Source organism: Panthera leo, chromosome A2 (assembly GCF_018350215.1).
Source record: "Panthera leo isolate Ple1 chromosome A2, P.leo_Ple1_pat1.1, whole genome shotgun sequence".
Taxonomy (NCBI): Eukaryota; Metazoa; Chordata; class Mammalia; order Carnivora; family Felidae; genus Panthera; species Panthera leo.
Window position 1 is genome coordinate 13,079,850 of NC_056680.1, and position 15,833 is coordinate 13,095,682.

A 15,833-nucleotide genomic window follows, 5' to 3' on the forward strand; every position below is an offset into this window, starting at 1 on the left:
TGCCTGGTGAGGGCTCAGAAGGTTGGAACCTCCCTGAGGAGGTGACATTTGAGCTGAGATTTGTTGGAGGTGAGGAAGGAGCCATTGGGATGTGGTGGGGGGTTGGGGGGGGTGCTTCCCAGCAGAGGGCGCATCCTGTACCAAGGCCTTGTGGTGGGTAGCTGCCTAGGCCCTCTGAGGAACAGCTTGGGGGCTGGGGGGTGGGCCGTGAGGCCAGAACAGAGTGATGACCCGGAAGCGGAGGGAGAGGAGGGAGCGATGTCAGCAGGGAGACGGGCCCATGTCGGGTCTGGGACCTGATGGGAGTGATGTGAGCTTTACTCCTAGCAAGGTCTGGGCCACAGAGGGGCTGTGAGCGGAGGAGTAGCGGCACCTGACTCAGATCGCAGGCTCCCTCTGTCCACCTGGGGGGCGAGGGTGGGAGCTGGAGACCAGGGACGGGAGTCCAGGGAGGTGGGGAGCCGCGGGCGCGAGGGCACAGGGCTGAGACGGCAGCAGGGTCAGGGAGGAGGGCTTGCGGGCAGCTGGCTGTTCTTCCAGGAAGGGACAGGAGGGGCAGGGAATGTGGGGCGGAAGAAGCCCGGAGCGTGTTGGGACTGGGCCTTTAGATGTCAGGCGGACAGCGGGCCCTGAGTTCGGGGGAGTCCAGCTTGGGGCACCCCAGGCACAGCTGTGTGAAGCGGGAGGGGAGGCCACCCGGGAGAGGGCAGGGCCTAGTGCTACAGGTCGTAAGAAGAGACAAGTGAAGGGGGTGGGGGATGGGCTCTCCTGGGGGCCTGAGTCCGAGGGCTGTGGGCTTCGACCCCATGAGGTCCCCAGAAGTGGTGACAGGGATGCTTGGCACCATCCTTGAATAGAGAAAGAGCCGGTTCGGAGCTGGGTCAAGGAAGGGTCCAGGAGAGTGAGTGTAGACCACGGTGTAGACTAGTCCAGTTGAGTTGTCTGAGCGGCCCTATGGAATTAGGGCTCTCAACCAAGCCTGTTCTGCCCCCTGGGGGTCACTTGGCGGTGTCACCCGTGATATTGGACTTTCACCACTAGGGGGGGTGGGTACTCGGGACATCTGCGGTGCGTGGAGGCCAGGGAGGCTGGTCAGCGCCCCACGGTGCCCAGGACGGCCCCCCCCCCCCCCCCCCCGGAGAATGCTCCAGCCCCAGGCGTCAGCAGCGTGGCTGAGCAGCCCTGGGGAAGAGAGGAGCACGTCTCGGGGGTGGGTGGCAGGGGACACCGAGGAAGCAGGGAAACGAGAGGAAGCTGAGTTTTATGCAGTCACTAGTTAATCTTAACGGGTGAGACTCGGACAGAGGCCAGGGTGGGAGGCTACCTCATCCTCACGGAGAGGATGAAGGTCACGGAACTGCTGATGTTGGATGAAAACGCCTGCCGCGTCCCCCCCCCCACCCCCCCCACCCCCCCACCCCCCGGACTGTGCCTGCCTCCTGAGCATCCAGCCCTTGCTTGCGCACTCCCAGTAACCTCCCGTCGGGCTGGTGTCTGGGAGGCTGGGGGTTGTGGATGGCCTCTGCAGTCCTGTCCGGCAGTTCTCTCCGCGGTCCCGAGACCTCAGACCCAAGGGGTGTCCCCAGAATAAGCCCGACTCCCGGTCTGGGGCCGAGTCCCTTCTCTGGGGTGGCCCGAGAGGCCCACGGCAGCATCTGAGCTCTGTCTGTCTAACGCTCGCTCCCCAGACCTGATGCCTGCCCCTGCTGACCTTACGGCCAGAGACGGTCTGGCAGCCCCGCCCCGGAGACCCCGCACCAGGAAGGTGTCCTGCCCCCTCACGCGCAGCAACGGGGACCTGGTAGGGTGAGGGGGCGCGCGGCAGGAGTGGGGCTGGGGGCGCCTCTGGTGGGGGCACGGGCAGCCCCAGGGCACTGCTCCTGGGTGATCGCAGCCCGGCCTGTCTCCTTCCCCAGTCCCGGTCTCTGAGCCCCTCCCCGCTGGGCTCCTCGTCCGCCAGCACCATCTCAGAACGGCCTAGCTTCTCGTCGCAGGCAGGACACGGTATGGGGGGGGCGGCCCTGGGCCCTTCTCGGGCATCACTAAGTGATGCGTTGGAGGCCCGGCGGGCAGAGGGTGGGTTCTGGAGCCTGGGACCCGTGCCCACTCTGTCTGTCCCTGTCCCCTCCCCTCCACCACCAGGAGTCTCCCGGGGACCCAGCCCTGTGGTCTTGGGCTCCCAGGATGCCCTGCCTGTGGCTACAGCCTTCACCGAATACGTCCACGCCTACTTTCGAGGCCATAGCCCCAGGTACGCAGTGGTCGGGGAGAGTACAGACAGTGACAGGGACAAACAGGACTCTCTGGGGCCTATGCGTCTAGGGTCCAGGAGAAACAGCCTTCCGGTGTGTTTCCTGACCTGCTTTACCATGGAAGGGCCTTGAACTCTGAGCCAAGCAACCAGGCCCCTGTCCCGAGGGCAGTGGGAACCATAGAGGGTGTTTGAGCAGGGGCCAGGCCTTGCTGTAACCACAGTTGAGAGCAAGTCCTCTAAGGCTGCTGTGGGCATCACACTGAAGGGAGCAAGACCCTTGGCGGGGTGGGTTAAGGGTGAGTTGAGGGGCCAGGAATAATCTGGGAGCAGTGCTCAGCAGGAAAGATCAGACCACACATAGGAGAGAGTATTAGGCCTGAAACCCAAGCTGAGGACCGTATTATAACTGTTTTGCTTTGAGCTTCCTGGCGGCCTAGAGGAAAAGAGAACTAGGGAAAGGGGATGTTTCTGCCTTCTTCAGCCCAGTGTGGTTTCTTCCCGGTGCCTGGATGGCTGTCCAGGCAAGGACACAAGGAGGGGAGGCTGGGAGTGAGGATGCCGGGCACGGTCAGGGCCTTGCTTCTTCTGGGGAGCCTGGGGGGCCACAAGCTACAGCGGAGCCAGGAGAGAGGGGAGGACGAGGTACCAGGCAGAGCCCTGAGCCAACACGCAGTCTCCTCACCCCCCCCACCTCAGCTGCCTGGCTCGAGTAACTGGGGAACTGACCATGACCTTCCCTGCTGGCATCGTGCGTGTGTTCAGCGGGACCCCACCCCCACCTGTCCTCAGTTTCCGCCTCGTGCACACGTCCGCCATTGAGCACTTCCAGCCCAATGCTGACCTGCTCTTTAGGTACTATAGGGGGAGTGGGGGGGTTCAGAGGCAGGGGGGCCCGGGAACTCCCCGGCGGTGAATTCCTGCTCTGCCTCCTGGGATTTGCTGTGTGGCCCTGGGCAAATCACTGTCCCTTCTGAACCTCATTTTTCTTTTCTCCTTTGCTTCCCATCCCCCCCCCCTCCCCCCGGGGGGGTGGGGGGGGTCATGCTCTACTGGCCCCAAGGTGAGCCAAGGAATCTGCATCTTTAGGAAGCCCTTGGGGTAGGTCAGATGCCGAGGGCCTTGGGAAGGGGTCTCCCAAGGGTTGGGGTGATTATTCCTGGTCTCCGTAGTGACCCCTCCCAGAGCGACCCTGAGACCAAAGACTTCTGGCTCAACATGGCGGCTCTGACTGAGGCCCTGCAGCACCAGGCAGAGCAGAATCCAGCTGCCTCCTACTACAATGTGGTGTTGCTAAGATACCAGGTGGGCCGTGTGGATGGGCCCCTGACGGAGGGAGCAGGGAGGGGCGAGAAGCTGGGCAGGGTGGGCAAGCAGTGGCAATGGGGGTGGGGGGGGGTAAAGAGAGCAGAGGGAGCAGGGGAGGTAGTCAGGGAGGGAGCCAATGAATGGGGGCTGGGTGGGCGTTTGCCGCGGTGCAGACGGCACCATTATGGAAATTAGAAGAGGGCCTGTCCCAAGGACCCTGCACCAGCACCTGCCCACCGCTCTGTGGAAACCGGGCGCCCTCTCGCCCTCTGCTGGAAACATGGCGTCACGCGGACCCCGATCTGCGGTGTCTCTGAGGGAGAAGGACTAGGCCCCACCCAGTGGTCTATGCAGCGGTGACGCTGAGCTGGGTCTGAGTTAGGTCCTCGTGGAACAGCACGTGCTGGGGCAGGACCAGAGGGCCTCAGCTGTGTGCTGTCTCCTGTTCTCGCCCCTCCTAGTTTTCCCGCCCGGGTCCCCAGTCTGTGCCTCTGCAGCTGAGCGCCCACTGGCAGTGCGGGGGGACCCTCACTCAGGTGTCGGTGGAGTACAGCTACCGGCCCGGCGCCACGGCCGTGCCCACGCCCCTCACCAACGTCCAGATCCTGCTGCCCGTGGGGGAGCCCGTGACCAACATCCGCCTACAGCCAGCCGCCACCTGGTGAGGGTGTGCGGGAGGGAGGCCGGAGGAGGCTCAGCACTGGCCCAGGACCCTCCCGGGCCTCCCCTCGATGCAGCAGCTAAAGGGTCCCCCGCGGGTCCAGCCGTTCCGTGTGCCCTCGCCTTGCTTAGAGCTCAGGACGACACGCTGAACCATAATAACATTGGACACCAAGGGCTTCCTGTGTGTCGGGCGTGTTCCACGGGCTCCATACACGCTGACCGGCTCAGGGCTTCCAGCAACCCCTCGAGGTGCGGACTGCCGTCATTCCCGCTTAACGGAGGCAGAACCGAGGCACAGAGGGGCCGAGTCGCTTATCTGAGGCCGTACCAGGATTTGAACCCAGACAGCCCCTCTCTGCCCTGGGCTATTTTGTTGGAAGTTTATTTCTTTTGAGGGAGAGAGCGCACAGGTGCGTGTGCGCGAGCAGGGGAGGAGCAGAGAGAGAGGGAGAGAGAGAATCCCAAGCAGGCTGCACGCTATCAGCACAGAGCCTGACCTGGGGCCGAACCTCAACGCACCGTGAGACCACGACCTGAGCCGAAAGCCAGAGTCTGCCGCTTGACCGACTGAGCCACCCTGGCGCCCCTGCCCTGGTCTCTTAGGCGCCACGCAGCGTCGCCTTTGTTTCGTGCCAAAGCTAGAACCTGGCGCAAAGAAGCCAGGCTTAAAGGACTTGAGTGTATGATGTTAAAGATGCTGCGAGGCTCTGGGGTCCCCGGGGACCAGCTGCTCCGTACCCCACACCCATTTTACAGATGGGGAAACTGAGGTGGGGGGAGAGGGGACCTGGCTTGCCGGGGTCATGTAGCTTGAGAGGTGACCGAGCTGGGACCCTGGGCTCCCCGTGTCCTCTCGGGGAGAGAGCTGACCAAGCTTTTTCTTGATGCCAGGAATCTGGAGGAGAAGCGGCTCCTTTGGAAGCTTCCAGATGTGTCTGAAGCAGGGGGTGAGTTATGGCTGTGCAGGAGATCGCGGGGGTTTCAGGTGGGAGGGGCTTATTGAAAATGGGGGAGAATTGGGGATGTGCTCGGGGTGGAGGAGCGTGGGCACGAGGGAAAGCTTGAAAGGGCTGTGACAAAGCTGTGAGGGAGGACATGGCGGGAGGCAGGCTTAGCAGGTACAAAGGCCCTGAGGCAGAACTCCTTTGCAAATTACACATAGCCCCACGGGGCCAAAGGAGGAGGGTACCCGGGCCCAAGAGGAGGTCAGAAGGGGCAGACGGCGGCCACAGATCAAAAGGCCCGGGAAGAGCCCAGGCCACAGCAGGACTCGACTCGGGCTGAGGCTGGGGCACGGCTGACCTCAGGCCTCCCCAGGCTCTGGCCACCTATCCGCCAGCTGGGAGCCCTGCTCGGGGCCCAGCACGCCCAGCCCTGTGGCCGCCCAGTTCACCAGCGAGGGGGCCACTCTGTCTGGCGTGGACCTGGAGTTGGTGGGCAGCGGCTACCGCATGTCGCTTGTAAAGAGGAGGTTTGCCACAGGTATGCCGCGCCCCCCCCCCCCATCCGGCTGCTGCGCATCCCTGGGGCCGGGCCTCCTGCTTCTGCCAGGGTGCGGGGGGAGGGGGAGGAGTTGGGGCGTTTGGGAAGGTCGGTGGGCGTTGGGCCCTGGAGGCCCAGGTTGGTGGGCACAAGTGGGGAGGGGTAGCAGGGCCCCAGTGGGAGGGGTCAGGAAGGGCCCCCGTAGGGTGTCCTCGCCAGGACCCAAGGCAGGAGGCCAGAAGCCCCACTGCCACGCGGCTCCCAGCCCATTCTCCTGCCGCCACAGGGGCTGCTGGGGCCCACGGGGCACCCGGAAGAGTGAATTACAGGGGTGCTTTGAGGAAGGTTGGGAGGTCCCAGGGTAGGGGCAAGGGACCCCCCTCTTCCTCCCTGCTCACGGTGCCACCCGCACAGGGATGTACCTGGTGAGCTGCTGAGCCCGCAGAGGCCGACCGGCACCGCTGGCCCCAGCTCTGCACTGTCCTGGTGCTCGCTGACTGATCCCCGCCTTCCTGCCGGACCCTGGGCGCGCCCCCCCGCCCCCCGACTCCGCGGAGAGGAGACCCACACCCAGCCTGGCTGAGCCTGAGGGTCACTCCTGCTCTAGCCAATTCTCACGTGGGTCCTCGGACTTTTAATGTTCTTTGAATAAACACTTTATTTTCTAATAAAATAAATAAGCCTTTTCCTGTTCCAGGAAATTTCCTTCACGTCGCCGGAGAGGAGAGGAAGGGAAGATGGCTGGATGGGTTGGGAAGATATAATAGCCCTAATGTTCCCTCCTCACCCCACCCCCCCCCACGCTATGCAAGGCGGCACCAGGGGGAGAAAAGCCAGACACAGGCGCCCCAGGCTCCATGGACATCTGAGCTAGCAGAAGGGACTAGAGGAACCCAGAAGGGGATGTCAGATTCTTCCTAAGGAGAGGGCATTATAAATGGGGCTCTGACGTACGAATAAGAGTTTGCAAGATGGGGATGGGCATCCCAGGCAAAGGAATGGGGACTTGTGAGTCCTGAGAGAAATCAATTAGTCAGTCCACAAACATTAATTGACTACCTACTGTATGCCAGGCTGTATGGGACGTGGCTGTGAGCAGGACAGCGCTCTTGGAAGCTATGAGGCTCTGAAGCCAAAAGGTCTGGGTTTAGAGCCTGCTTGGCCACCGGTGGCCGTCTGACTTTGTGCGAGTGACTTAACCTCCCTGGCCTCGAGTGTCCTCCCCCGTAACCCACCTCAGTCGGAGGCTGTAAGGGAGGTTGCACAGTTTGAAGACCACCTGACACGGAATGAGCTCCCCCCGCGGGGCTGGGCTGGCAGCTGTTGGGAGCCAGGGCGGAGGGCGGCGCACATGGGCAAGGGGTGTGGCCTGAGTGGGGCCCGGGTCAGTCCGGGTGGACACGTGAGGATCCTGAGCCCACACAGATCCCGAGGACCAAGCCGGGGCCAGATGGTCCTCCCACTTGGTCCTCCCAAGACACAAGGCACCGACCGTGTGTGTGTGTGTGTGGGGGGGGGGGGGGTCTGGGTGTGCCTCAGTTTCCTCATCTGCAAAACGGGGGGGAAATCCTCTAGCTGGGAGACGTCTGGGGAGCATCAACCGCCCAGTGCATCATCGTCAGTGCCTGCATGGACGGCAGTTACGGGAGTCGCTGTAACAAACGGGGGCGTTCCAGGCGGCGACGGGTTCAGGCTTCACCGTGCTCACTTTGTCGCCTCAAACAGGTACGGCGCTGAGACTTCAGGGCCAACTGGGGTGAAGCGTCCGACCTCGGCGCAGGTCACGATCTCAGGGTTCGTGGGTTCGAGCCCCGCGTCGGGCTCTGTGCCGACAGCTAGGAGCCCGGAGCCTCTTTCAGATTCTGTGTCTCCCTCTCTCTCTGCCCCTCCCCTGCTTGTTCTCTCTCTCTCAAAGATACATAAACTTTTCTTAAGTGAACGATTCAGGGACGTGGCACAGTCACAATGTTGTACAACCGTCACCTCTATCTAGTTCCAGAACATTTCCATCACCCCCCAAAAGGAGACCCCGTCCCCATCAGCTGTCACTTCCCCTCCCCCTCCCCCAGCCCCTGGCAACCACCAACCTGCTTGCCGCCTCTGTAGACCTACCTGTTCTGTACATTTCCTATGAATCGAGTCGCGCACTATGTGCGGCCTTTTGTGTCTGGCTTCTTTCACGCACCGTGTTTTTGAGGTTCAGCCATGTCGTAGCGTGTCAGCGCTTTATTCCTTGTTATGGCTGAGTAATAGTCCAGTGCAGGGGTTGCTAACCTTAAAAATAAGACAGCAAATATTTTACCAGCAAAATTGGTTTATTCGAGCTCAACAGAGGAACTGCAACTTGGGGCACGAAAGCTACGGCAAAACCTAGGCATGTCCAAGAAACAAAGGAGAGGTACGTAGTTTCACAGAGGAGGAGGAAGCCGGGATGGGGTTGTTTTGGACTAAAGTCCGTTGGAGAGAAGTGGGAGTTGAGGGGACAATTTCTTGTAGCAGGTGCAATGCCCCTCCTTTCCTGTTGGGGGCGCTAGTTGATGATTCTTTCCCCTCGAGGATTCTTCTGTCCGAGTCTGTAATTGACCGTCCTTCCCGTCACTGACGTTGAGGGGTAGGGCTCCCTCTCCTGGCGCCACTTTTTGTGTCTGTTTTGGGTTGTTTCGTTTTGCTTTTGTTTCAAGGTTTCCTTTAAATTCTACTTAGTTACCATATGGCGTAAATTTGCCCAGATCTGAGAGCAGCCAACTAAAAATATTTATTGGCACCGGGGCTCGGGGCTGGCTCAGTCGGTGGAGCGTGAGACTTTTGATCTCGGGGCTGTGAGCTGGAGACCCATAGTGGGTGCGGAGATTACTGAAAAATAAAATCTTTAGGGCACCTGGGTGGCTCAGTTGGTTAAGCGTCTGACTCTTGGTTTCAGCTCCGGTCATGATCTCGTGGTTCGTGGGTTCGAGCCCCACGTCGGGGCTCTGTGCTGACATTGCCGAGCCTGCTTGGGATTCTGTCTCCCTCTCTCGGCCCCTCCCCTGCTCACTCTCTATCTTTCTCTTTCAAATATAAATAAACATTAGAGACAAAAGAATTTCTAAAAAATAAAATCGTTAAAAAAAATTTTATCGCGGCGCGGGGGGAGGCGATTGGCGCCTGGGTGGCTCAGTCATTTAAACGTCCGACTCTTGGTTTCCACCCAGGTCATGATCTCGGGGTTCTTGGGTTCAAGCCCCACATTGGGCTCTGTGCTGACAGTGTGGAGCCTGCTTGGGATTCTCCCTCTCTCTGTGCCCCTCTCCTGCTAGCACGCACTCGCGCTCTCTCTCTCTCTCAGAATAAATAAACTTAAAAAATATTTTTTAATACAAATAATTTTAAAAATTAAGGTATCATCGCTTCTCGGCCTTTTGGCTAAGATCAAGTGTAAAAATTAATGTATCGGCACTTATTCCAACAGGGGAGAAAAGTTCTCTCTATGGAGGCAAACCCAGAGCCGTGTGTGCCTCCTGGAAGTCCCTGCTTAAAGCGGGCATGAAAACAGAAGAGCGACTACGGCAGGAGTACGCTGAAGGAATTTACCAGATGCATTTGGGAAGATACGGGGCAGGCGACAGCTAGTGAACTTTTTGCAAAACAGCACAACTTCTAACAAAAGGTGTGCAGGCCGGCTCCGCGGACATCGTGGGGAAGCCATCACGTCAGATGTCACCGGCTTGGGTTCTGGGAAGTCTTTACTTACGAGTCACCAGATGCTACGCAGGCCCGGCCAGGGTTAGACAAGTCACGTGAACCCAAGTCTGTTCTCTGTGGCGTCTGGTGGCACAAGGGTAGTTAGCGGTTCCTGAGAAGGGCCTTCCCAGCGAGGCTGAAGACCGCCTCCCCGGAGGTGTCTCTTCCAAGAGGTGAAATCACCAGGTTGGCAAGGGGTGATGCTTAAGGTCGTCGGCCCCCGGGGAGCGGGCTGTGAAAAGATCTTTCTACCACAGCAGGCTTAGTTTCTTCTAGAAGCTATTAGGGTTTTAGAGTTTTGTTTTGTTTTTTTTTAACGTTTATTTATTTTTGAGACAGAGAGAGACAGAGCATGAACGGGGGAGGGTCAGAGAGAGGGAGACACAGAATCTGAAACAGGCTCCAGGCTCTGAGCCATCAGCACAGAGCCCGACGCGGGGCTCAAACCCACGAACCGTGAGATCGTGACCCGAGCCGAAGTCAGACGCTTCACTGATTGAGCCACCCAGGCACCCCCTTTTTATTAATTTTTTAAATGTTTGCTTATTTTTGAGAGAGAGCAGGCACTGGAGAGGGGCAGAGAGAGAGGGAGACAGGGGATCTGAAGCAGGCTCTACACTGTCAACGCAGAGCCGGATGCAGGGCTTGAACCCACGAGCATTGGAAGCTGTATGAAATCCATTGTGCAAACAGGTTTCCCAGGATTGTATTTTGAACAGGTGAGACAAGCGAGAGAGGCACTTTTGGTGGCTTTATTGCCATTCCCCACCAGCACTGGTTCATGGATGCTCTCATTTTGTCAAGAGACCAATGGCTTAATGCCTATACAGTGCTAACTCGTGGGAATTTCAGGATTTCTGCCAGGGCCGAATTCCTTGGTCCAAACCAGAGTTCTCTCTTTTTATCAAACTGACAATTATTAGATTCCCAATATTGTTTTTTTCCTTTTCTGGAGCCAATTATTGGATATCTCTGGTCAGTCGTTTCCAAATTATCGTGTGGGAGAATGTCCCTTTGGACCATGACAGAGGTTTAGCTATTGGCTTTCTGGAGAGCAGCATTTGGGGCAGAAACATCAGCGAGGTGGTTTATTTTGTCCTCCTGGGATCTGAGTCTGGAATGCCTGGCCAGCTTAATAATAGCCTGAGAGACCAGCACATGTATGGCAGCTAATAATTTTTGGACACAGGAGCCATTTTTTTTTAATTAAATTTTTTTAAATGTTTATTTATTTTTGAGAGAGAGAGCAGAGTGCGAGCAGGGGAGGGGCAGGGAGAGAGGGAGACACAGAATCCGAAGCAGGCCCCAGGCTCTGAGCTGTCAGCACAGAGCCTGACGCGGGGCTCGAACTCACGAACCACGAGACCACGATCTGAGCCGAAGTCGGACGCTCAACCGACAGAGCCACCCGGGTGCCCCAGGCCTGTTGTTTTTAGTAAGCCATATGGCGATTGAGCTTGAAGAGAGAAGTCTGGCACCCAGTTCTGCCAGTAGTCCTCCAGTCCAAGAAAGCCTCGTAATGGGCACTTATTTTCAGATTTGGGGAAATTCAGGATGCCTTGAAGGCTGCCTGGATCCAAACTTGTTCTGAGATCAAGTGAGCGAATAGCAATTTTTCTTTGGAGGCTTTATGGCCCTTTAAGGTCACAGATGTTAACAGGTGGATGCTGTCTTTCTGTGAAGAGGTTTCAGAAGGGGAGCAGAGAGGCAACTCCTGGGCATATGGTAACAAAGCAGAACCTTCAGGAAAGGTTATGGTCCTCCAAATCAGCTGCGAAGATTTGTGAAAAGTAAGAAGGACCCTCTGCGAAGCCGTAGGCGTTCCTGCCCAGGTATATTTCCATCCTTCCCAAGAGAAAGCAAAAAAATATTGGCTTTCCTCATCAATTGCAATACTCAAAAAACTCACTGAGGGATGCCCGGGTGGCTCAGTGGGTCAAGCATCTGACTTCAGCTCAGGGCATGGTCTCATGGTTCATGAGTTCGAGCCCCGCGTTGGGGCTCTGTGCTGACAGCTCAGAGCCCGGAGCCTGCTTCGGATTCTGTGTCTCCCTCTCTCTCTGCCCCTTCCCCGCTCTCTCTCAAAAATAAATAATAAAAGGGATACAGGACTGCTGATGCATAGGGGCACTTGTACCCCAATGTTTCTAGCAGCACTTTCAACAGTAGCCAAACGATGGAAAGAGCCTAAATGTCCGTCAACTGATGAATGGATAAAGAAATTGTGGTTTATATACACAATGGAGTACTACGTGGCAATGAGAAAGAATGAAATCTGGCCTTTTGTAGCAACGTGGATGGAACTGGAGAGTGTGATGCTGAGTGAAGTTAAGTCCTACAGAGAAAGACAGATACCATAGGTTTTCACTCTTATGCGGATCCTGAGAAACTTAACAGAAGACCATGGGGGAAGGGAAGGAAAAAAAGAGTTAGAGAGGGAGGGAGCCAACCCATAAGAGACTCTTAAACACTGAGAATAGGGGCGCCTGGGTGGCTCAGTCGGTTAAGCGTCCGACTTCAGCTCAGGTCACGATCTCGCGGTCTGTGAGTTCGAGCCCCGCGTCGGGCTCTGGGCTGATGTCTCGGAGCCTGGAGCCTGCTTCCGATTCTGTGTCTCCCTGTCTCTCTGCCCCTCCCCCGTTCATGCTCTGTCTCTCTCTGTCCCAAAAATAAATAAACGTTAAAAGAAAAAAAAAAAACACTGAGAATAAACTGAGGGTTGATGGGGGGTGGGGGGAGTAGGTGATGGGCATTGAGGAGGGCACCTGTCGGGATGAGCCCTGGGTGTTGTATGGAAACCAATTTGACAATAAATGTCATATTAAAAAAATAATAAATAAATAAATAATAAAACATCAAAAAAATTCGAAAACTCACTGAATAAATCAATTACAGAGGAAAACATTGGCTTTCAGTGGGAATGGGTGTCAGAGACTGGGAGCCACAGGGTGCTGAGGGGTGACAATGCTATTTACTGCTCGGAGGTCCTGGACAAACCTCCACTCTTGGCCTTGTTGGGTTTTCTCCCAGGTAAAATAGGGTGTTACAGGACGCGTGCAGCGGATAATGAGGCCATGAGGCTTGTAGTCGTCTATCGTGGGCCCGATGATAGGCTTATTATCATTATATATCATTATTTATAGGCTACTCATTAATTCCAGGGAGAACTTTTAAGGGAGCTATTTGAATCTCGCCGCGAGGTGCTGTGAGTTCGGCGGCCATCAGTTGAAGATCTGGCCCCGGGCAAGACGACGCAAGCTGTTCCCAAAGGGGCAAGTGCTCAGTGCCCGCAGACTCCACGGGTCGTGCTGTCAGACACGGAGCAAATCAAAGATGTCGAAGGGTCCTCTGGTCCACCTGCTGGGTGACTTTGATTACCATTGTCAAATGCGAGAGTTATATCCCCCTGTTGGACGGAAGAAATCCCAGCGTGGTACTTTTCTGAGAAATCTCGGCCCAACACATGAATGGGAGCAGAGGAGCTAAGGAGAAAAGGGTGTGCGTCTCTCAAAGGGCGCAAAGGGGATAAGTTCAGAGACAGGAACATGTTGAAGGCTATCAGAGCCCCGGCCTACGTGAACTGCTCTCTAGTCCTCCCAGGCAGGGGCTGCTGGAGAGCAGCGGGGTTGAGCTCTGAGGGTGGCTCTGGTGTCCGTAAGGACACAGAGAGATTCATTCCCCAACTGGAGACAGGTTTCTCTGAGCCAGTTAAGAGGGAGGACTGGGAAGAACCCTGGTCCCTGAGGATTAGAAGGGCGTTCGTTGGAAAGGCTGGCTGGGGGCTGAAGGTGCCTGGGGCACTTAAATTGGTAACAATCTTTTTTTCCAATGTTCTAGCCCTTGGCAGTAATAGGGGAAAATGGCGGGGCGGGGGTGGCGGGGGAGGTTGGTGTGGGTTGGGGGCCTTCATTTGCTGGAGCTGAAAATTGAGAATTAGCAGGCTTTTCCTCTGGCTGACTCATGTAGGATGCCAGAGAGGTGGTTTGCCAAATTAACTAAATCTGGAGCGGAGACAGATTTCTCCTTCCATCCTGGTCCTTTTAACTGGTTCAGCCCATTAATAAAACAAAGGGTCGGGGCGCCTGGGTGGCTCAGTCGGTTAAGCGTCTGACTTCGGCTCAGGTCATGATCTCGCGGTCTATGAGTTCGAGCCCCGCATCGGGCTCTGTGCTGACAGCTCAGAGCCTGGAGCCTGTTTCAGATTCTGTGTCTCCCTCTCTCTCTGCCCCTCCCCTGCTCATGCTCTGTCTCTGTCTCAAAAATAAATAAAAACATTAAAAAAAAATTTTTTTTAAACAAAAAAACAAAGGGTTAAATGCTACCTGGGTGGATCCGACATCTAAAGGAAGACCAGAATTTTCTTTCAGGACAATTTAAGTGGCGCCCGGGTGGCTCGGTCGTGAAGTGTCTACCTTCAGCTCAAGTCATGATTTCACGGTCGTGGGTTCAAGCCCCACGTCAGGCTCTCCGCTATCAGGGCAGAGCCCACTTCAGATCCTCTGTCCCCCACTCTCTCCGCCCCTCCCTTTCTAGCTCTCAAAAAAAATATGGAAGTAAATAAATAATAAAAAAAAAGATCAATTTGACATTGATTAAATGGCCCTGAACAGGTTCACCAGGCTTTTCCGTACAAGCCTGAATTTTGTTCCAAAAGCTACTATAATTGCTCAGTGGAGATTTCCAGCGAGAATTCTAGCATCTTGCCAGAAGTTAGGGGTCTGTTTCTCCAAATCCCTTTCAGGATGTTCTCACCAGGCTAGTGTGTGTCACCCAGTGTTTGGCCTGGCCCTCACCACCGAGCATGTGGATTAATTGGTGAAAATCTCAGAAACCAGCTTGGTAAGTTTTGAATAACGAGGCTAAATTCCTCAGCAAACCTATGGGGTTCCTCGGTCACCTTGGGAAACCCTGACCCTGGGGGCGCCTGGGTGGCTCAGTCGGTTAAGTAAGTACCTGACCCTTGATTTTGGCTCAGGTTGTGATCTCACCATTTAGGGGTTTGAGCTCTCACAGCAGACAGAGCCTGCTGGAGAATCTCCCTTTTTCTGACCCTCCCCTGCTCACTTGCTCTCTCTTTCTCTCAAAAAAAAAAAAAAAAAAAATGGGGGGGAACTCTTGCTCATAATTCATACTTAATCCAGAGAACTGTAAGAAATTTGGGGTTTCTTTGGTTCCTCAAGTACTTACTTTCATTATTATTTTTAACGTTTTATTTACTTTCGAGAGAGAGAGAGAGAGACTGAGCAGGGAGGGGCAGAGAGAGAGAGGAAGACAGAATCGGAAGCAGGCTCCAGGCTCAGAGTTGCCAGCACAGAGCCCGACACGGGGTTCGAACTCACGATCTGTCAGATCATGGCCTGAGACGAAGCTGGACGCTTAACCCACTCAGCCACCACCCAGGCGCCCCTATTTTATTTTAAAGTTTATTTATTTTTGAGAGAGAGAGAGAGAGAAAGCAAGCAACAGGCAGAGAGAGAGGGAGAAAGAAAATCCCATGCAGGCTCCACACTGTTAGCCCGGAGCCTGATGCAGGGCTTGAGTTCGCCCAACACGAGGCTCGAACTCATGATCCAGGAGATCAGACCGGAGCTGAAGTGAAGCCGGATGCTTAACCGACTCAGCCACCCAGGCTCCCCGGGACTGAACTTTCTAAACTTAAAACCGGCCGGGGTCCCAGTAAGGGGAGCTCACAGCATTTTGATGACTAAGATCCCATTTCTTAGAAGTTTCCTTTAGAGCAAGAAGAAAAACTCCTCAACAGCCCAGTTTCAACAGGAATAGCCCAGTTCCAGAAGGAATCGGAACAAAGGCCAGTACAGTTCCAATCGGAGCAGCTCAGTTCCGAAAAGGTGGGAGCCCAGAGGCGTCAGTTCCAATAGGAACAATCTGGTGCCCGAAAGGATACAGACCAAAGGCCAAATGAGTCCTCTCAGAAAAGACAAAGCCTTAAAACAGATCCTGAATGAAAACCCGGAGAGCTCAAAACACACAGACGGCAGAGCTTAAAATCCAGGAGAGACTTACCCTCCATGGTTGGGAAGAAAGTATTAGGGCTCCGTTGGCTCTGTGGGTTCTGGCAGCTCTTTGCTTACCAGCCTCAGGATTGTTGGGGTGGGGGTGGGGTTCTTCTCTGGATCCCACCTGTGATCACCAAATAATGTTAATCTTAAAAATAGGGGCGCCCGGGTGATTCAGGTCGCTGAACATCGGCCTCTTGATCTCAGTCCACTTCATGACCGCAGGGTCCTGGGAGCAAGCCCCGTGTTGGTCTCTGTGCTGAGCATGGAGACTGCTTGGAAGTCTCTCTCTTTCTCTCTCTCCCTGTCTCCCTCTGCCCCGCTCTCTCTCTCTCTCTCTTAAAAATAATAATTTTTAAAAATAAAATAAAAATTAAACAGCTGGTTAGTTT

At 55.7% G+C, this 15,833-nt stretch overlaps 1 protein-coding gene and 1 long non-coding RNA gene across 6 annotated transcripts in view; one reads left to right on the plus strand and one right to left on the minus strand.

The window, feature by feature from the left end:
* FCHO1 (FCH and mu domain containing endocytic adaptor 1) overlaps positions 1 to 6,388 on the plus strand; it is a 26,126-nt gene extending 19,738 nt beyond the window's left edge. For all 5 annotated transcript variants that reach the window (XM_042928866.1, XM_042928869.1, XM_042928868.1 and 2 more), the window contains 9 exons: positions 1,689 to 1,801; positions 1,917 to 2,004; positions 2,143 to 2,251; positions 2,951 to 3,106; positions 3,424 to 3,556; positions 4,021 to 4,220; positions 5,114 to 5,169; positions 5,540 to 5,704; positions 6,119 to 6,388. In XM_042928866.1, coding sequence (XP_042784800.1) covers positions 1,689 to 1,801; positions 1,917 to 2,004; positions 2,143 to 2,251; positions 2,951 to 3,106; positions 3,424 to 3,556; positions 4,021 to 4,220; positions 5,114 to 5,169; positions 5,540 to 5,704; positions 6,119 to 6,141 — 1,043 coding nt within the window. In that variant the 3' untranslated portion in view covers positions 6,142 to 6,388. The remainder of the gene's footprint in view (positions 1 to 1,688; positions 1,802 to 1,916; positions 2,005 to 2,142; positions 2,252 to 2,950; positions 3,107 to 3,423; positions 3,557 to 4,020; positions 4,221 to 5,113; positions 5,170 to 5,539; positions 5,705 to 6,118) is intronic.
* The window catches only part of LOC122214159, a 10,556-nt gene extending 786 nt beyond the window's left edge, over positions 1 to 9,770 (minus strand). The window contains exons 1-2 of the long non-coding RNA XR_006199765.1: positions 9,435 to 9,770; positions 7,817 to 7,978 (exon numbers count right to left, since the gene is read on the minus strand). This is a non-coding gene — a long non-coding RNA (uncharacterized LOC122214159). The remainder of the gene's footprint in view (positions 1 to 7,816; positions 7,979 to 9,434) is intronic.
* Between the last annotated feature and the right edge of the window lie 6,063 nt (positions 9,771 to 15,833).